We start from the raw sequence: 21215 nt of genomic DNA, 5'->3' as shown, positions 1-21215 counted from the left end.
GACAAGATTGCTTTGGAAATACTGACAGGACAGTTCAAAAGAGCACTTATGCTCAACAAAGGAGTCATTATGTGAGTTTCCCATTTTTCATATTGTTCTATACGGTTGTAAACAAACACAGATTCCCATTGTCCACATAAAATAGTTTCACCAAAAATAGTTTCTCCAAAACCAGCCTGAAATTATAGTGGGTACTGCAGTAGCAATTTTGTTCAGCTGTAAATCTTATTCAGTTTATTTTTATTCAATACTGTGAGCACTTCATGTGACAGTAAGTCAATTCAGGAGCAGTTAAGAAATGTAAGGGCCACGTCAACAGTGACTGCCATTTGTCTCTTTATCAAAGAAATAACTTTTTCTTTCATGGGAAAGACCGGGTCATCCAGCAGTTGACTAAATATGTGATATATCTATAAGCATTTGCACAATGTTAATGCTCCTTGTACTGTGACATTTGGGTCTGAATGGTTATGCACCACACAAACATTCCCTTGAACGAACTATCACGCATTAGAACTTTATTTTTGCCACACTTGCTCACTGCTCAACTCCTTGCTAGAGTGAAGCGTGCATGTTCCTGCAAAGTTAAAAACCAGAGAAACAACAGATCTAAAGAAACAAAAACAACTTTATTAGAAAAGGCTACAGGTACAAAAACAGCGAAATGGGAAACTCATCCAAGGAAGCCCACTTTCTGTCTCTTATTGCCCAGGCTTTCCTCCTTCTGTAGGACCTCCATGAGAGGCGCATGGAGTGCCTTGCCCACCCGCTTCCCTGTCTGAAGAGACACAAGAGAGAGCATCAGCATCAGCCACAATATGCCACCTGCAAAGGGTCCAGCCCAGGGAAAGGGGCACACGGCCTCAAGAACGGTCACTGTAGTCCTGGAAACTACTGCTGTGTGGAGGGGCAGCTGGTCCTTTAAGGTGGCAGGTTTGAATCCTGGTTGGGACTGCTGTGTCCTTGTCTAAAGTACTAAAGTAAGACATCCAGTAATATAAGTGGTCAGAATGTCAACGGCAAGCAATTAAAGTTGGTCTTTAAAAAACTCAAATGAATGCAATACAATGTAATGCTGCTTCTGTACCGAGTAGAAAACATCAGATTGTAAAATAAAGATTGTTGAGATTGTGGGAGTGTTGTTTATAAGCAGATACAGTACAAGGTTCCTCAAGGTTCACAAAATGTTCAATGATTCATCACTTTGCTGAAAAATCCTTACATTGATCAGCTTCTAAACAGTGGTGACAATAGTTAGACAGCCTGTTCTGAAGGACGTACACAAACTAACTTCACGCAGAGCCATAGTCTTTAAACAAATGCTTTTTGAAGGGGAAGGAGAGATGTGCAGTTAGTAAAATGGCGGGAGCTGACCTCCATCATCTCGAAAATACTCTCAGGGTCCAGGCTTCCCCCTCCCACCTTCCTGACGCAGGTGACTGTCCCCCGGTGCGTGACTGAGATCAAGAGGCTGGCCACCGAGCAAGCCTTCTCCAGCAGTGTTGCGTCCACCACATGTCTGTGACCCACCTGCGTTTCAGCATGAATACACACACACACACACACACAAAGCACAGATATATAAACAGACACCGAAAAGCCAGTTTCAGTTTCACGCTAAATAAAACCAACAGCATCATGACTGATATACTATGACTACTCCGGCAACAAGTCTCCATTTTGCCAAAGAATCCGTTGGAAGTTCTTTCATAATCAGGTCTCCAGTCTCACCTTGCACAGAGTCACAATGCAGGGCACGTTTTCCACGTTTAGCCTCATGCAGTCATAGGGGTCATCTGACAGCTCAATCTCTTTGCCTCCTTCCTCATCCTCTGAGATGTGCACTTTAGAGATTCTGTTTAGGAAAAGGCGTATATTAAAACTTAAAACTTTATTTATATTGCAAATGAAATTTCCATGCATCTCTGTAACACAGGAAAACAGCAGACAGATATGGAGGTTTGATGATGGAGAAAAGCCCCTTATATCTGTCTGAAAGCTCAAAATTAATTTTCCTCTATGCCTTAAAAACAAAAAACTTTCACTGGCTTCAAGTGCCCACTTTTTACTGTCTAACATATTTTTAATTTGTCGTAAAAATTCACTGCTAATTCTCTCAAATGCTTACCGTGTATTGAAGAGCGCTGCCTTAACTGCCACGGAGATAGCATCGAACAGGTTTCCATCACACTGAAGCAACTGAGAACATTAAACAAACAGTCATTAGACCCATGCACGTAGCTAAAATCTGAGCTTCAGCGGGCTAACGGCCCAGTTACAGGATGCTGGGTCACGTCCTCACCACTGTGGAAGAACAAAGACCCCAGATTTACTGCTTCCATGCAGCTTCAGTATAAAACAGCAGTAGTGTGCTCACACCGTGTCCACTCATTCATGCACAGAATAAAGTTCAACTGCTACAGGAATATCACAGAATAGCTTACTTGCGAATCCACGCTACAGTATGTATGCTTGATATGCAATGGGCATTCAGCCAAAACTACAAACCATTTGTTAAAAATAACACACCTAATAATATCAAAAAGTTTTTTAATTATTTTTATTTAGGATGCGATGTAAAGCAGCAGTTTGGAAACAGGATTTACGAACAGCAGAAGTCTAGCTCCCAAAGCAGCACTCCTGATGGTCAAACTCAAACTCATAAATTCTGACTGAATTAGTAACACCTCGTGTTAGGTTTTTAGAAAGGTCTGCATTGCTTAGCAGACATCCAGCTGTATGAACAGGCAGGATGTTAAAGTGCAGTGCATGCTTTGTTATTCTCCCCAGTCCAGAGCGTCTGGTAAGCAGATACATCGTGTAAAAAATCTGGGGGGAGAGCCAAAGCCCTCAGACAAACAAATACATCACATAGGTTTCCCAGGCTGCACATAACCAGGAGGGCCATAACTGTGATGAAATTCCTGACCTATAGGAAGAACTTATGAATTGTACTTTCATTATTTACAATATAAATAAAATTGTACATTATATTACTCAGAAAAAGAAAAAGAAATATATATATATATATATACACACACAAAAATATTTACACATATATACAGTATATTTATATAATGCAGTCTAGTTGATAAGGAGCTGACTGTATATATTTGCCACCAATCCAGACAGCGAGGTAAAATCAGCATGCATACATTAGTCATATTGGACGGGGTTCTGTGCTGTGATTGGAGGAGAGATGAAGGAGGCGTCTCACTCACCAGTACATCGACGTACAGCACCCAGCAGTGTTCTCCCGGGCTAATGCAGAGTGTCCGTAGATCAATGCTGTTCCTGTTGTTGAACACTTTGTACAGAGTGTTGCTCAGTTCAGTCCCCAGCTCCTCCCCACCACGGCCCTCAAACTCTGGAGTAGCGTTTGCAGAGCTGATGGGAAGACGCAATGGAATGCCTTATAATACCTGCTGCAGTGCCTCCTGCTGGGAGTAACCAGCACAAGCACACAATAGCAAATGTCCCCAAGATGGTTTTGCTACCATATATACTTGATATTTTCAAGAGAAATGTGCAATGGCATACAACTATTCTTTTTTTTTGGATCTGTACTCGAGCGCATTGAATTTGAAATAAAACAATGAAATATGAGGTTGCAATGAAGTGCTAACTGTCTGCTTTAATGTCAGGGTATTTGCATCCATATTGGCTAGTCTGTGTTGGAATTATACCCCCTTTTTATACAAAAGTTCCCCGTTTTAGGGGAGCAAAAGTAATTGGACAAATCAATATAATCTGAAATAAAGTGGTCATATTTAGTACTTTTTTTTTGCAAATCCTTTCTGCATTTGATGACTGCCTGAAGTCTACAACCCACAAATATCACCATATGCTGGGTATCTTACTCAGAACTTATCCACACAACTTTAATGACAGCCTTTCCGCAACAGAACCATGCAATTTTTAGATCTGGAGAGGCTAGATCCTAATTCACAACTGATAACATGGAGTAGATTACACCGGTAGTCCTGTTAACTTTCCAAAGGCAAAAACCAGAAAATAAATAAATAAAACATGGCATGTTATAGACAGGGCTCCATGAAACATGATTGCCATCTAGTGCAGACTTGGGGAAACTGCTTTCACTCTTTCCTGACATAGTACTAGCAATACTGAATTATTTATGCAGCACTTCTTTGCACACTTGAGACAATCAACAAATTAATCCAAGAAAATTTATAAAAAGCAAGACTGTTCATTCTCTGACCCATGGTGTGACATGGTCATTTATGGACAAAAAGAAAGAACATTTTTATTGCTGATTCAGAAGTTAATGGGACACCATAAGTCAACACACTTAAAGATATTGTATGAATAACTGACTTTTAAAATATCAAGCTTTAATCAGGAATAATACCATAGTAACCACAAAGTGACTTCATATCATTCATTTAAAGATATTACAGGAGTTAGGACTTACCAATCAACAAAAAACTCCAGATAACCTTCATCTGGCACCATTGGCCTGGGCTTTCTGATTTCTGCCTTTATCCCCACAAGGATAGCTGTGTGCCCCTTGATAAACACAAATCAGTAAATTCAACATAACCCTGCAGAAGCTGTTGTAACGCAACAGGGCAGAAACAAGATATAAATTGCTGTAATTCTGAAGCAGAGCACATCACCAATACTCCCAGCATAAACAGAAAGCATCAGACTTGCCAGTGTGACTTTTGCAGACCCGTCTGTATTTGACACCACGTCGGTTTCGATCTCCATGTGTCTGTAGTCCTCACATCCCCTTCCATCAACCCGTAGATCATCCTTATATAAAGACAAGTCGAAAAGTCAAACTTCCAACATCGCTGAGCTATGGCGTTAGAACAGGGGTGCGCAATACCAGTCCTGGAGGGGCCGGTGTCTATTCAGGTTTTTGCTTCCACCAATTACCCTGGTTAAATGACCCAACTGCCTGTATACACCCAACACTGACTCACTCGTAGATTAGATCAGAGTAAAACGTTTCATAGAGGGACATTCATTCATTCGACTGTCATTCATGTGCCTATCACGAAATGTAACAAAAGTCTAACGTTATGTAAATGTTTGAGCTAATTAAGTAATTAAGGCCAGAAGATGGCATGAAAACCAGGAATAGATACCGCCCCCGTTGCCCACCTCTGCGTTAAACTATCAGAGGGCATGGATCGATCAGGAACGCTTCATAACCAACTCAATATTGAACTGGAATAACCGAAAATAGTACACGAAATACAAGCATACTTGGTAAATGATATATAATTATAATGTAATATATCTATATTACTAAACTCACCCGAACTCCGTGCATTATATACACCTTCTCTGCTTCACTCACTTGTACAGTAGCCATGTTTCATATACACAGTCGCACATGCAATGGAGGGCTTCAGCGGACTTGTTACGTCATCGAACAGCGACGCAGCTGCGGTGACCAACTGTGATTGTTGTGCAATGCGGTACCCATACTTATTTTTTATTTTTATTAAATACAAATAAAATAATTGTACTTGTCGCAGTGGTAACTAGCTAATTGGCTTAGATTAGTGTTTTATAACGATTCATTATCGCCACTGCCAATTATTTGAGCAGCTTTAAAAAACTTACAATAACTGGATAGTCACCAGGTTGTCACATTATTCTAGTTAACTACTGAAGTCCAGTTTACGTTTGTATTATATATTTCACGGTACTACCAAACAGCTGCAAAAACGTGCAGCGTGTTTGACATCACAATGCAGGAAGTCTTCGGAATAGTGTTTGCTGCTCGTTGTAGACTTCCTGGTTCTCCTTGTTTTTTGGTTGGGCGGACCTTTCCAAATTGTTAGGGCAGGAGGGCGAGGAACAGAAGCACAAGGAAGCGCACGAGTTCGCCATTATAGCGAACTACTGTTCCTGAAGACGTACTTACTTTGTATGACCCCAATGAACAGACTAAAGTGAATGGGGTGATAAATAACCGATGAGGCACCATTTATGCTAACTGAAGAGCCGCGCGAATGGTGAATTTGGGAAACGAAGTGGTGGTCGTGGATAGACAAGCTATCGGGAAATTCTTTGCGTGTGTAGGCGTCCAGAGGAAGAGGTGAGCAGTATCACTAAGCCTTTTTCTGATTGTAATACACATTATTAGCTAACAGTAAAGTTGTCTAACCAGCTTGCTAGCCTGTTCGTTTATAGCTAGCTATCGTAAATTAACTGAACCAGTGTGGTATCCCTGAGTGTTGACATAACGTTAAGATTAGCTAGCCTAATTAAGTAGGCTAATTTGGGGAGGAAGACTTAAACACTAAAATGAATCGTTTTTCTAACTAACGGCCGTACAGCAGTTTATTTCTTCCTTGTGGCTATCGAGCCAGTTGCTGGATGTCACCAGCGAGTTACACACTACCTGTCAATTTAGATCAGCGCTAATTTCAATAGGTCTAGCTAATTTCCGCAATGGGCATCGATCGCATCTCGTTATGATGTTGCAACGCCGGATAATAAGTAAAATGCATTCTGACTGAGATAACTCACATTATCTCTATAAGCCTTCACACACCGATAAGTTATCCAAAATAATTGGACAATGATACATACAATGACTAAACAAAACAAATTACTTCGTTTTCTTCGTGCCATAGCCTACATTTCGTTTGTTAGCTAGACGTTGTCGATGAGTTTGCATTGTTGTTAGACCACAATAATCCAATTCCTCGGTGGGGTATTGTCTCTCATTATTTCAGGGAAAGATCGGGTGAATGATTGCAGTTAGTCCAGCCCAAGAGAAGAAACTACCGGCTACGCTGGCCTACTGTTGTGGGAAGTCTAATGTGGAAGTTTATCCCGTGAACTTGAGCGTTGTTTGTTCGAATCTTGTGAGACACTGCAGTTGTCCTCATTATGTGCTGCAACGTGTGGCCTTTCCTCTTTCGTAACAGATGGCTGATGTGTAAAGAATATGATAGCTTCGTCCTCATTCAAACATGGTTTTTCTTAGTGTGAGGCTTGGAGGGAGTGAACTGTGCTGCAGGCACATATCATGACCTAAGGGTTACAGAAGACAGTGAAGCAGACTTGTTCACTAATCAGGTTTACCATGTGTAGCTCTCAGTGTGTGCAATTCATTATGGAAAATCTATGTTGCAGTCACAACCGAAAGTTGAAGAACTTGACAAGCTGTTGTTACACAATCTTCAACCTCATTGGTTCTAGAATTGTGTAAAGTAGGACCGGTCATAGCCTTCCCTCATGGTGGGGTGACCCGGTTTGTAGCTCACCCCACCATGGTAATCCAAACACTCAAGTTTGTAAGCATTGTCAATTACTTTATTGAATTTGTCAAAAATATTGTCCAAACTCATCAAGTAAATGGACAGTTCATAATCTGAAAATATTGTTAGCAGGTGGGTCCATACACAATTTGGTGTCAAGTGTAGAATAATAGTAGATTGTATGGTTTTACTAAAATGTAAAGTATATTCACTTGAGTGTGGATATAGCCACTGGGCAGTGCAGATGATTAGTTGTATTGATACACTACATGGCCAAAAGTATGTGTACACCTGAACATCACACCCATATGTGCTTGTTGAACATTACTTGTTGGGCATTACTATGAAGCTGCTCCCCCCTTTGGTATTATAACAGCCTCCACTCTCCTGGGAAGGCTTTCCACTAGATTTTGGAACATGGCTGCGGGTATTCACTTTCATTCAGACACGAGCATTACTGTGGTTGGGCATAAGGCCTGGCTCGCAGTCAGCGTTTCAATTCATCCCAAAGGTGTTTGATGGGGTTGAGGTCTAGTTCTTTCACACCAAACTCGGCAAACCTTTTCTTTGTTGACCTTGCTTTGTGCACTAGGGCATTATCATGCTGAAACAGGAAAGGGCCTTCCCCAAACTGTTTCCACAACGTTGGAAGTACACCATTCTCCAGAATGTTATTGCATGCTGTAGCATTAAGATTTCCCTTCACTGGAACTAAGGGGCCTATCCCAAACCATGAAAAACAGCCCCAGACCATTATTCCTCCTCCAAAAAACTTTACAGTTGGCACTATACATTTGGACAGGTAGCGTTCTGCTGGCATTTGCCAAACCCATATTCTTTAGACTGCCAAATAGTGAAGCGTGATTCATTACTCCACCCAACACTTACCAGCACCTTACAGTTGACCAGGACAGCTCCTAGCTGGGCAGAAATTTGATGAACTAAATTGTTGGAATGGTGGCATCCTATGACAGTGCCACATTGAAAGTCACTGAGCTCTTCAGTATTACGAATTCTACTGCCAGTGTTTGTCTTGGGAGATTGCATTGCTTTATGCTTGATTTCATTCACCTGTTAGCAATGGGTGTGGCTGAAGTAGCTGAACCCACTGATAAGGGTGTGCACATTATGTTTTAATGGTTGCAAAATAGGTTTCAAACATTCACCTTCTTAGGCTTTTTTTAAACTACAATTGGAAAAATAGCTTGTAGCTACATTATTCCAATGCTACCAGTCAGTTGAAACAATAGCCTGGGGCTTGGAAGTTCACTTTTGAACATATTGACCTCAGTTTAAGAGCTTTGTTGCTAAGTGATTAGCTTATTCATTATAATGGTATGCATTATACTATGTTGCTTACAATTGGACTGATCAATAGCTACATTAAAAAGCCATGAATATGAAACACTAAAGCCTTGCATATAGCTTAACACTGGAGCACATGATGGACTTTACCAGAGATACCTGATATAGCACTCTAGTTGTAGTTGCTTGAGATCCACACAAAAGGGAGTGCTGTTTAGTTATGCATCTTTGCAACATGATGATTTTTTTCCATGACATATATGCTTTTGTACTTCCTCTAAGACTAGTTGTACCTAAATTACCATAAAGATATTTTGCGGTATATAAGGTTTTGCACATTCGAGACATTCATGGTGGGCGGATGGCATCTTCTAAAGATGAACAGCCCTTGTTGTGCATGGATTTATTTTCAGGATATGTGTTGGATGTATGCATTGCTTCACGTATAAGAATGTTTCTCCGTTGCTTCTGCTGTTTTTTTTTCTGGAAAAAAACGGAGCGAGAATCTACATGAAAGTGGAAAGTATAGTCAAGGTAAAGCTTTCATTTAGTTCTCTTAACGGGTGTTCCAAACCATCTCTTCTCTGTCTGTGTGAGACCTGTGGCTCTACTCGGGTGAACTACCTGTGAGACGAATAGCCTGTGAATGAGCACGCGCAGCGTTCTCCGTGTCCCTCTCTAACCCCGGGGTTAGCAGGCCAGCGCGAGGCCTGGCATCTCCCGCAGACCTGTCAGCGCCAGCCGTCGCTAATCTCTGGCTAGGGCCTCGTGAAGGTACTAGGTGGCGCTGGAGCACACGCTCGGTCTCACACGCTCGCCACACCTCGCAGCAGGGAGCCCTGATCCGCGTGCCAGGCTCTTACCGCCGTCGGGCGCTAACGGGGCTGTTGAGCCGCGGCTGGGAGACCCGGGCGGATCGTACGTTTCTGCTCACAGCTGCGCTCTGGGGGGGCGCCTGGCTGGCATCGTGCTGCTGAAGAGCTGAATTTTACGATATGGAAAACTTGGAAATCGTTTTTGAAGATGAGATTGGTAAGAATATAGTGCATGAATGGGGTGTGAATGAAGAAAGGATTTAAGGTTTACGTAAGTACAGCGGTACCATGAGAAACAGTAGGCGATAAGTTAAGGGTGTAAGGTAGAGACCGTGTAATTCATATTTTATGATGTAGCCTAACCATTGTTCCTTCCGTTAGTACAGAGCTACAGAAAGGAAAACTGGAGTATCTTTTTTTGGTGGTAAATTTACATACGAGTGGTCCTGGGCAGGGTTTTTCTGCTGGTCTCTGTTCATGGCAACCAGCATATTGGGTTTTCACTGCCTGTTGGGAAAATAAGCTAGACCCCTTCATAGATTAAAAATGATAGGTAATTGTCAGTCAGGCCTTTTTTATGGTAGTGAAGTGTACGCGTGTAACCAGAATGGGGAAGTGTGTGGAAAAAGTGGTGAGAATGACTGGCATTTTTTTTTTTTTTTTTGCTAGGTCTTATCATGTGTGTCTTGTGGGGTAAGCAGTCACTGGCTCGATTGTATCTGTGGTGTGCACTCAGGTGCTGTAGTGCTGTAGCTAGCCCAGGAGTTAATGTTGACCCATTTAAACTTGCAGCAGAACTCGACAGCGACAGCGCTGAAGGTCAGTGCATTGTGTGAGGTTACTATTTTTAAGGGCTGGCCGAAGCTGTGAATGTTCCGAGGCCTCGTTGGCTAGCCTACGTACTTTACATAATTTAAGAAAGTCTGATTCCTCAGCTGTCCCTTTCCCCCTCATGGAGCCCTCTCTGCCTCTGTCCCATGGCTTCTATGAATCTTGGGAAAACCCTGAAAGAGGCTGGTGAAGCTACAGTGAACAAATGCTTTCTTGATAAATTGTTGCACAAAAAACACAAGGGTGGCCACTGTCCCTACCTCCCCAGTCAGTGAGCTCACTTCCTCTTCTCCTCCCTCTTCCCAGCATGCCGATGGAGAGCCTTTAGTAGGATGGGGAGCCCAGCGCACCGCTGCAGGGACATTGAGAGGCAGGCGGGCTACCTGCAGCCCGAGCACTGTGCCCCTCCCCCGCCCCGCACCGCTGACGCCGGCGACATGTGGTTCATCCGCGACGCCTGCGGCATCGTGTGCGGGGTCATCACCTGGATGCTGGTCTTCTACGCCGAGTTTGTGGTGGTCTTCGTCATGCTGCTGCCCTCCAAGAGCCTGGTCTACAGCCTGGTCAACGGGACGCTCTTCAACGGCCTGGCCTTCCTCGCCCTGGCCTCCCACTTCAGGGCCATGTGCACCGACCCTGTGAGTCTGCCGGCCAGGCTGGCTGCTTTAATCGTTCAGCCAGAGGTTCAGTCACATGCCCTCTGCTGCGAGCTGCCCACTAGAATTTATCTAATTTATCATTGGCTGAAAGGAGTGAAGTCTCGGTGGGGTCGGTGGTAAATCGAGGGGCCGTACGTTAGTGTTCACATCAACCGTGTGGAAATGGTCCTGCAGGCCTGTGTCAACAGCTTGTGAAAAATCGTTCTTTTTTTTGCAGGGTGCAGTGCCAAAAGGAAACGCAACGAAGGAGTTCATTGAAAGCCTGCAGCTGAAGCCAGGTCAGGTGGTCTATAAGTGTCCCAAGTGCTGCAGCATCAAGCCTGACCGGGCGCATCACTGCAGGTACGGCCAGCCAGCCAGCAGGGGGAGTCTTGCTCACTGCAGCAAATCTGTAGCACCACGCTTTGGGTCAGGATACCTGGCTGTAATTAATGAGTTCCTCAGGGTTACATTGGAGTTACATTAGAACTTTCGCCTTCTGATTTGGTTTCAAATTCCTCAGATGGGGCTGTTTGGTGTGGTTGGGGGTTCATTCCCTTCAGATGCTGAAACATTGAATGTCTCTGCTACAGTTTGGGCTGAATATTGCTGTAGTGAGAGAATAGATAAATGGCGCAGGGTGGGGCAGATGACAGTTATTTATAGTTGTAGTCGCAGCTCCCTGTGGAAGCCCGTGGGAATCGTATTTGATGGATGTGCTGTTGATTTACAAGCTGTTACGCATCGCAGCTCTCCTCCAAGTAAAGGTGTCGTATTGCTGAGCCTGAATTGTCGCTGGCAGTATTTAAGCTCCACGGTGAGCAGTTTGCAGCATTTCTTAGTGGGCCTCACCACCAGGGACCCTATATGGGAAGACTGATGTACTCAAATACATAGGCTGTAGGGCAAAAGGTCAGAACTCAGAGTCTGGACACATAGAATTGATTTATAACCTGTTAATGCAGTTAGTGATGTACTGTCCTTGAAAATGAGGAGTACCACCATATTAAAGTTGTAAAATCACAGGATTCTTTTTACAGCAGGCTCTTTTTGGATTTTGACCTCTGTCCTCCACTATTATAGTGTCAGACTGAAGTTGATTAAAAATTTATGACAAAAATAGTTAATAGTTATGTTTTTTCCAGGATAACCTTCAGAATATTTGCATACCAAGAAACCAGGTGGGTTTTCTGTGCTGTTCCTGTGACATGGCCAGTACTGGGTGTGTATGTTCCTCCTCTGCAGCGTCTGCAAACGCTGCATCCGCAAGATGGACCACCACTGCCCCTGGGTCAACAACTGTGTAGGAGAGAACAACCAGAAGTACTTTGTGCTATTCACAGTGAGTGACTGAGTCTCAGATATCAGGAAAATTCACTTGTGCACAAAAAGAGAGGATCATTTCTCACAGGTTATCAGAGTGCACTACGCAAATGCCTACTCTCCCTTTATCACATAAATACACTATCACATTATTTCCATACACACATACTCAGCAGCATACATGCAGTATCACCCACCTTAACTCCTGGTCGGAGTAACTGAGAGCTGGAATTGGGCTGTAACTGTCTACATTTGTGTGTTGCTGTATTGAGATGAATAAAACGCAGACATAAACAGATACCTTATGAGAGGTCCCTGATTGGCCCTTTAGATTTCTCACCCTGGCTGCACGCGGCAGCATCCGCGTTCAGCTCTAAATTAAAGAGAGGGCTTCTCCCTGCGGCTGTGTGCCTGTCCTCTGTCCTGCAGCTTCATTAAAGATGGCCTCGCTCTTTTCCAGATGTACATCGCGCTGATATCACTGCACTCACTGATGATGGTGGTCTTCCACTTCCTCTTCTGCCTGGAAGAAGACTGGACGAGTAAGTGTGGGAAAGGGACCAGTGACCCTGGTCCAGTCCTCTAGTGTGTGTGTGAATCGGCCGGCTGACTGGCTCCAGCACTGCACTGCACTGCACGCTTCACAAATGAGCCTGCAAACAGGTTAAACTGTGATGGGAATTTAGACCTAGCGGCTGACTCTGGCGCTTCCGGTAGTTTCTCAACAGTGGCACTGTTTCGTATCCATTTCGTCATTCGCGGGATTGGGAAGGAAGCTATCCAGATTCAGATTTTATTTACTCAAACTGGGTCAGAACCTAGCCTGAGGAGAGCCGTGATTGGCAGTTGTCATTTCTGTCATTGTGACTCAGAAGATCCAATGTCCCTGTGAGCAGAGCAGCTCCGCTGCTGTGTGCGTTCTGGATAATTCCGCAGGGGTCACGACCCCACCTGGGGCTTGGCCTGACAGGGACGCTGTCATGCTGTTTAAAATAGAATGAAACTTTCTCTCTTCCTCCTTTTCCCCCCCAGTTTGCAATGCTTTATTGTTTATTTAGCAGCGCTCTTTGCTGCGACCTTCGCTATCCGAAGCACCTCCTCCGAAGTGAAGCTGCCACTGCTTCTCATCACAGTTCACAAGTCGAGCTCACAGACTTGCGGGTGCCTGATTGACCAGTGGGGGGCGTAGTGAGCCTTGAGCTGCTGTAATCCCGGCCAGCTGAGACCCTCCGATCCCTGGCAGCCGGCTGCATGTTGACCTGCGTGGCTAGCCACAGTCAGCACTGACAGGGTCTCGAGCGGAACATGCGTATGTAAATGTGTCCCACCAAACACCCACGTAGAGGCCATGTTCCCCCCCCCCCATTTTCTTTGTCATGCTGGCTCAATGTCAGTATTTTTGATTCCACATCCTGCCCTTGTAGCAGTATCCCAAGGCCTCTGGGCCAGTCTGCAGAGTTTTTGCCGGGCTGATGTTGGAGTTGGAAGGGGCATCTGACTGCAACAGTTCACTCTTCATCTATTATCAGACTGCATGTGTCTGCTGCTTTTAAGTGTGTGGAGGAATGTGTGACCCTGTTTACACTTGGTTTTAAAATGTGATTCGGTGATCTGAACGCTAGTGGGCCGCCGAGACACATCGTCGTTCACACCTGTGTCTATCGTGCGTCTCCAAGGTGTCCAGCTGACCACTTGCGTTCAGATTTCGTGACTGCCTACGTCACCTCTGGTAGGAGGTCGCCAGACAAGCGCCAGATTTGTTTTGCACGGGCAAGCTAAGGAAACAAAAATGTTTCAAGAACTAATATACATGTACGGGCTATTCCAACTGTTGAGATTGGCAGGACAAAGTCATTTGCGACTTGCAAAACAACCACCACGTCCTGCATTGATGACGTATTTTCCTGTTACGTCCTTGTCGGGGACGCATCAGGACGCATTAGCGTTTACACTACAAAAGATATGTGGTCAAATGCGTCCCAGACCACCTCGGCAAGTGGTTTGAGTGATCGGATCACAATGCGTCTTGGTGGTCGTTTACACTTGTATTTAACGCTGTCCACTTGTGATCCAATCGCCCAAGACACATTTTAAAACCAAGTATAAACAGGGTCTATGTGAGTGGGTATGTTTTTACTGCCAGTATTGTTCTTAATTGTTTTGGTGCTCATTAATGATAACCAAGCTTGTGTGCCTAATGTAGTTTCTGTGGCTGACGTTGTTCTGAAAAACCGCTCCCCTCAGTCTCCTTAAGGATTAATGTCAGCTGTTGTGCTGCATGTAATTGCCACAGTTTATCAGTATGAAGTTCTTCTGTTCTGAAAATGAGTCTGGTGATAAAGAAAGTAATAAACCTGTCCTGGGTTAGTCTGGGGAGTGTCAGAGGGAGCAGTCAGCATTCCTCTCCTCCTCGCTTGTGATTGGCTGCTCTGAGGGCCAGGGTGGAACATGCTTAGAGTCCAACCCTGTTCCTGGAGATCTACCATCCTGTATGTTTTCGGTCCTACCCTAACAAAGCATACCTCATTCAACAGAGATCAAGATTTTTTTTGTGCAGCTAATTAGTAGACTCAGATGTGCCAAATTAGGGTTGAATTAAAAACCTACAGCATGGCAGATCTCCAGGAACAGGGTTCGTTTCCACTGAAGTATTACTCGGTCTAGGGTTATTGCCAGAAACCTGTCAAGCTTATCTAATGCTGATTGGTCAGTTTAGGTGCAGCTGGTAGCTGTTGCCATTTGTGGCCCCTTTAAAAAAGGGGTTCTTTTGATAATGACAACCTCCAATTCCATGGACAGGTTTCGAGCAATGACCCGAACAGAGCTGTACTTCCCAAAGGCAGAATAGCAGTGGGTATGGCCAGCTGTGCATGGTGGTTACCCCCCTTCCACAGTGTAAACGTCTGTGTGTCTCCCCATCCCCCCTCCACCCCTCCCCAGAGTGCAGCACCTTCTCGCCTCCAGCGACTGTCATCCTGCTCATCCTGTTGTCTTTTGAGGGACTCCTCTTCCTCATTTTCACTTCTGTGATGTTCGGGACCCAAGTCCATTCCATCTGTACCGATGAAACGGTAAGTGACCAGTCTCCGCCTCCCATCGCTGACATAACCCACTCCACACCACCAAAACCTTAACCCCTGACCTCGTACAGCCTTATCCAGTTTGTTCAGTGGAACTGACTGCGATATCTGGGAACTTGGAGAAACGTGACAGGGAACAGAATCTTGGTACATGTTCAAGCTGTGATGGCAAAATATTCAGATTTTTAAAATATAGTCAAATGCCACAATGTGACCCAAATGTAGAGGTTTGGTTCATACATTGCTTATTGAATTACTCTTTGCACCCCCCAACACTGGAGAATGCCAGCCCTTGATTCCTGTTTCTTTTTTTTAGCACATCAATAGTGCTATTGATGTGCTTTTGGCTCTGAACGGAGATTGTGTGAAACCCAGTAATGCGTTTTCAATGGGGTGGGAAGTAATGAGACCTTGTGGTCACACTTTGTGGTCTCTAATGTGGCAGCTGGAGATGTGGACCAATGGGAGAATAGTGATGGAGGCTATGTCATCATGACATCTCTCTGTGGTAACACTAGCGCTAACTCTAGGGATTTTGGGTGAAATATACTACTAAGAAATGGCTTCTTAAATGGCTTGTATAATGTCTGTTATATGAAATTGGTTCAGCCTTTTGTACTGTAGCTTAATGCGCTCTTGGGATATTTACATTTTACAGAGGTGGATTGCTTCCAGTAATGATATGGGAATGGTTTATACGCATTGTTACATTACAGTAATATACAATATACAGTTGTATGCAGTAATATACAATGGTATTCAAGATATTGATTAGGCTTGCCGTTTGAATATTATAAACGAGAGATAAAATCATTAGTGCTCAATCTGCTGGGTGACTGCTTTTGGCACGTTTTAAATTCTTGCACTGTGCTTGTGGTTGTAACCTTGTGCATCCTCTATATCAAATGCTTACTGCTTTGTCCTGATTTTAACCACTTTTCCTGGAGCTGCTTGCCTAATATATTCTTGGACTACTGTGTTGGCTCCAAAGTAGCTGTGTCTGCACTTGTGTTAGTTGAAATTCCTGTCTTATAGTTTTTCAGTGCAAAAGTGAGTTGTTTTATGTCCTTGCACCTAATACTAAAAGCCACAAAAAAAAAAAAAAGGTAGCCAAAGGGTTGTTACATTACAGTAATATACAATATAGCCTTTTTTCCAAAATGGCATTTCTTAATATAATTGTGCTGCCATGGTAACACGTGGCCTGCACTTGTGGGCCAGGCACTCCTCATGTTAAGAATGAATTTTAGGACCACACTTCCGGCATTGCTTGTGTCGAAAGTGCTGCATTGGTAACAGCAGTAGATTTCGCTTGCATTCACCTCTGCCCGGAATGCAAACTAGTCAGGCGTTCTTCATGGTAGGAAGAAATTTTACGAGCATAGCAAAAACAAGAAAAAAAACTCCAGACGCGGGAATGACCAACCAAGCATTCAATGTTTTTCTCCAATTTTCATAATGTGCTAATATTTTGTAAAGGTCAGAGGATGTTCTCATTAATGCACAAGGTGCGGGAAACCTTGATAAACTTGCAAAGTAATGCCAGGTGTGTCCCTGTTTTTTCTTCCAATTGCAATGGTTATGACCCAACAACTGCCTGGAACTTTAATTTAATCTAATATAAATTAATTTGATCCAATATTTTTTTTTACTGAATGTTCAAAAAAAAAAAAAAAAAAAAAAAGTTCTTTGTCACAAGTTTGTAACATTGTTAAACATTCTCTGTGTGCAATTGTGTGGCAGAGGTTACACAGCTTTTTTAATGCAATAAATGCAGCGTATCAGGTTATCCTCTCTTTGTGATCATTGTAAGTCTTGAATATGCAAAGCAAATGAAAATTTTAAAGCAAACACAAATTGCAGACTGCCTGCTGCACCTTCTTCTCCAGTGGCACCCTGTGTGCCATGTCTGTTTAGTGTTTTTCAGTGCGTACCAGCAGGCCTGAAAAAAAAATTATAGTTAAGTTGGATGAAATGTCGTTAAAAACTAAATATTTATCTTAGTTGCTTTACTTTATAGTTGCGTAATTAAAATTGTGTGTATTAGAATGACAAGTTTTGAAATAGTTGATCATGAAACTTAAGGAAGCATAACCACCAAACAATCGGTATCGGTATCAACATCACCTGATGGTTTCCCTAAATAATCGGTATGGGTATCAACATCACCTGATGGTTTCCCTAAATAATTGGTATCGGTCAGAAATTTTTACGTCGGTGCATCACTGTTTGCACGTCATGTTTTTAACTGTCTTTAGTCATGTGGTTAACTGCTATTCAGTCTGCATGTGGTACCGGACAGATGTGGTGTGTGTTTCCACTACGAAACGCTGGTCTTGATGTTGATGACCATGCCCGCGAGAGTCAAACAAAGAGCCCAACATCATGGCCAAAGATGCACATAATTTATTCGTAAAGCACGATTTTAATCCAGTGGCACTTAAAACGGTTTCAAACGGACCACAGAAGACGCTATTGGATGTTTAGAGATATTTGAGACATTGGAGTAGGCAAGTTGAAGATGCTCTGTAATCCTGTAGGTGTTATTCTTACATGCTGAAGTCTTGGTTGTTTCTTATTTTCAGGGGATAGAGCAGTTGAAAAAGGAAGAGCGAAGATGGGCTAAAAAAACTAAGTGGATGAATATGAAGGTAGTGTTCGGGCACCCCTTCTCTATAGCGTGGCTCAGCCCCTTCTCCGTGCCCGACCACGGGAAGGCCGACCCCTACCAATACATTGTCTGAGATGTGAGGCCGTCAGCGAGGCCCCTCCCTCCTCCATTGGGCGCGGACTGATGATGCGTACTGGCAGCGCCCGCCTCACTGACTTTTGACGAGCGCAACTACAACCCATTTTTCTGACGCTGCTTCTTTCTGTTTGTTTTGAACATTTTAAAATCCATTTTAGTTTTTTTGTTTCTTTTTGTTACATGTAATCGGTAACGGAGGAAAAAGAAGCGATTGTGCTGAATCTGCCTGTTTAGTATCTTTTTTTTGTTGCTTTTCTTTGCCTGAGGCTGTTAACTGTAATTGGTGTTTTCCTTCTGTTCACATCAGTGCCCCCCAGTTCATTCTTAAAAAGTCCTTAATCTCCGATATAAATGAAACAAACACAGATACTCCCCACAGTACTACTACAAAGGGGATTTCCCTTTGGCTAAGAAGGGAAACATAGAGGCTATCTTAGATTAGCTGAAGTAGAGGACCCAGAATGGTTCCTGTACGTGAGTATTTCCGGTCAGGAGAAAGATGCATGCGTGGAACTTCAGTTTGCTCTCTGCTTTCTAAAACAGTGATGCACTTTACATGAGATGGGGAAAAATCCTGCTGTTCTTTAGGAGCATGGCTTTTCAACCAACGCTACTGTGATTGCATGAGGATGTTTTCTGAAAGAGGTTGGCTGAAAACTCCCAACACGCATCTAACTTTTAATCTCTGGACCAATGAGAACTCTCGCTACATAGACCTGCTGTCTTTGTGACCTGGCTGAGGTTTCTGTGGGTGGGGTGTGGTTGCCTTCATAGCGGGTGGTGTAGGCTGTGTAGCTTGTAGAGATTCCTAAATGGGGATAAATAGTGGTGCTTGGAGGAGTGATGATGCCTGAGAACTGTACTAATAGCCTTACAATGATCTGTAGAACACAGGTTATATGAAATACTTTAAGAAGGAACTTGTAGGGTCATGTTGGCATAAAGGGTAGTACTATCTGTAATCTCTGGTGTTACTGTAAAGGATAGTGCTGTCTAAAGCCTATTGGGCAGTGCTGGTTTTTGTTCCAACCAGTTACCATAGTTTTGGTTTTGTGGCAGCTCTATGAACTGTTTGTTCACTCCTGTACTTGAGCTCAGTAAAATCTTTTGGATAAGCTTGCAGTCTGCGGCTGTAGCTGGTGCTTATACAGATGTCTAATTGAGATTTGATTGAGCTAATTAAATAATTAAGAGCAGAAGTTGGCACAGAATGCTGAAATTGCCCTTGTTGTGCACACCTGCTGTAGGGACAGTGCTGTCTGGAACCTGAAGGTATCCGTCTTGGTATGGTGCATAGTACAATCTGCTTACTGCTCCTTGTTGATGTGAAGACCAGTTAACTGCTTCTGGGTCTTTTTCTGGGCTGAATATGCTTTCATGTAGGCAATGCGAATATGCAGTTTTTCCATCTGGGAATGGGCTAAGCAAATTCGTTAACTGTGTTAAATCACCCGCAAAATGAACACTAAGATGTTGTCAGCTGTTTGTGCTGGTGAAGGAACTGTGCTTGTGTCATCAAGGCTGCGGGTTTTATTCCCAGATTCAGATTTGTTCCATTCTCCCGAGCTTGCCCTGTATTTACCCTTTATGCTTTAGCAGGGCGATCAGATGTAGCCTGTAGGTAAGCTACATGCGGACTGCAAGCTGAGTTGTCCTGTGCATCTGCTATACAGTTTTTGCCATGCTTCTGCCTCAAAACAGTCATGCAGACACAAACATGTTACATCATCCTAAAGCTGATGGATCCTGAACTTTATTTGAACTGGGAAGTATAGGTGAGTTGCTAATGGGAGGCTTGGACCTTTTCTTGTAGTCTTTTAAATAAGGACTCTGAAGCTTTGGAAGCCATGTTGGGAAAGGGCATCTTCACCTTGGGTGTCCATCTGTAGCCAGCGGGTGCTAAATACAGTCAAGTTACTGTGAAGTGAAAGTGGATTGGTTCATATATCATAGTTAACCTCACACTGATGTTCAGTGCAGAGTCCAAAAAATAACTCTTCAGTTCAGTCAGCTATCCGTCTACCATCACAGTGTCTTCACACTTTTAGTTTTAGTTAAACTTTGGTGACAATATAATGGACACCCCTTTCCTCCTGGTGTTCATAAGCCTTATTTCTGATAGGAGGGGGACCTTGGGAAACCGTGAACAGAAGGAAAAGTGATCATGACTTCCGCAAGACTGGTTGCCAAATTGTTACTGTTTTTAAAAGGGAGGATTAAAAATGAGATTATTCAGATGTCTCTGCAGGTTGACTGGAATGACCGTTGGTGAAATATTCCAGACGACCAGCGTTATAGATGTTTAAAGTGTTGGATTGCCTTTTTTTACTGCATGTACGATAGACTATCATGTCAGCACTTGTTAATGAAATGGATGAGTCATGTTCCTTCACACTGATATTCAAGCAGGTTGGTGGCTGGGGTTTCGGTAAGCTGTGATGTAACGATGAGGAACGGTTGCTTTTCAAAGTGCAATTGGGCCACAGCTGTGACCGTTTGTTTTACGGAGGCTTCATCAGACCGCCTCACCTATTTCACAGTGTAACAGATTCATCAGCTGTTAGAATTGAACACCACCTGCAGGTGCATCTCATTCACTCCCACCCCCCCCCCCCCCCCTCTCTCTTTGTGTCTTAACCTCGCAATCACCACAGACTTCATTATGCTGTGGCTTTATTCGTATTAATGCTATTAAATCTCTGCTTATGCTCAGACTGCTGGGCCTCAGCCCTCCACAGTAATACTGGAAGAGCTTTCTGGACTCACTTCTCTCCTATCTGAAAAGGGGAGAAAATGGCTTTTTTGCCCACCAGTCCTCTTTATTCCCTCCCTTCTGCCCTGCTATCTGTAAATAAAGTATTCATAAGGAACTTATTTCAAATGTTTGTCCAAACCTTTGTTATTTTGGCTACTTTCACTTTGAAAGTAAATGCAATAAAAAATCTTTTTTCCTATAAAGTTCTTTTCTGTCCCTTCACAGTCTCTTCTTACCTTCTGCTGATGTTATTAATATCATTTTTAATGAAAAAAGGGGTTAGAAAATCTGAAGGACAAAATAACACGTATGATTTGTGTTCCTAACAATGGCTTCAATTGAACTACACCCGTAACCTCCGATATTCTTGCTCAGAAGTACCTTTCAAGTACTTTCAAGGTAACAAGCATGCTCTTAGGTTTTTAAATGGGTGCATACTAAAACCGTTTACTCTTATTATTCAAATAAC

General features: G+C 43.3%; 2 protein-coding genes across 3 annotated transcripts; one reads left to right on the top strand and one right to left on the bottom strand.

Annotated features, from left to right (window-relative positions):
* Positions 1-610: 610 nt before the first annotated feature.
* Positions 611-5441, bottom strand: exosc7 (exosome component 7). Its single transcript, XM_035429202.1, has 8 exons — positions 5291-5441; positions 4678-4779; positions 4436-4530; positions 3222-3387; positions 2129-2199; positions 1732-1855; positions 1375-1530; positions 611-778 (listed from the first exon to the last, which is right to left on the bottom strand). Exons 1-8 carry the CDS (start codon positions 5345-5347, stop codon positions 674-676), a joined length of 876 nt encoding a protein of 291 aa, XP_035285093.1. The 5' UTR covers positions 5348-5441; the 3' UTR covers positions 611-673.
* LOC118233428 (palmitoyltransferase ZDHHC3-like) lies at positions 5416-20949 on the top strand. 2 transcript variants are annotated; one of them, XM_035429201.1, is made up of 7 exons: positions 5416-5453; positions 10508-10839; positions 11078-11202; positions 12085-12181; positions 12623-12704; positions 15103-15233; positions 17828-20949. In XM_035429201.1, the coding sequence occupies exons 2-7, from the start codon at positions 10534-10536 to the stop codon at positions 17984-17986; spliced, it is 900 nt and encodes a 299-aa protein (XP_035285092.1). In that variant the 5' UTR covers positions 5416-5453; positions 10508-10533; the 3' UTR covers positions 17987-20949. The 2 variants fall into 2 exon arrangements, with proteins under 2 accessions (XP_035285092.1, XP_035285091.1); XM_035429200.1 differs by lacking the exon at positions 5416-5453 and adding an exon at positions 5479-6079.
* Positions 20950-21215: the final 266 nt, after the last annotated feature.

This window comes from Anguilla anguilla, chromosome 8 (assembly GCF_013347855.1).
Source record: "Anguilla anguilla isolate fAngAng1 chromosome 8, fAngAng1.pri, whole genome shotgun sequence".
NCBI lineage: Eukaryota > Metazoa > Chordata > Actinopteri > Anguilliformes > Anguillidae > Anguilla > Anguilla anguilla.
Note: the sequence above shows the minus strand (reverse complement) of the source record. Positions and strands in the feature narration are given on the sequence as shown.

Coding starts and splice junctions, on each gene's coding strand:
- exosc7 (XM_035429202.1), bottom strand. CDS start 5,347: ATGGCTACTGTACAAGTGAGTGAAGCAGAGAAGGTGTATATAATGCAC. Junction 2,200..3,221: donor TGCTGTACGTCGATGTACTG/GTGAGTGAGACG, acceptor TAATGTTCTCAG/TTGCTTCAGTGTGATGGAAA. Junction 1,856..2,128: donor GCAGCGCTCTTCAATACACG/GTAAGCATTTGA, acceptor TTTCCTAAACAG/AATCTCTAAAGTGCACATCT.
- LOC118233428 (XM_035429201.1), top strand. CDS start 10,534: ATGGGGAGCCCAGCGCACCGCTGCAGGGACATTGAGAGGCAGGCGGGC. Junction 12,705..15,102: donor CCTGGAAGAAGACTGGACGA/GTAAGTGTGGGA, acceptor ACCCCTCCCCAG/AGTGCAGCACCTTCTCGCCT. Junction 15,234..17,827: donor CCATCTGTACCGATGAAACG/GTAAGTGACCAG, acceptor TCTTATTTTCAG/GGGATAGAGCAGTTGAAAAA.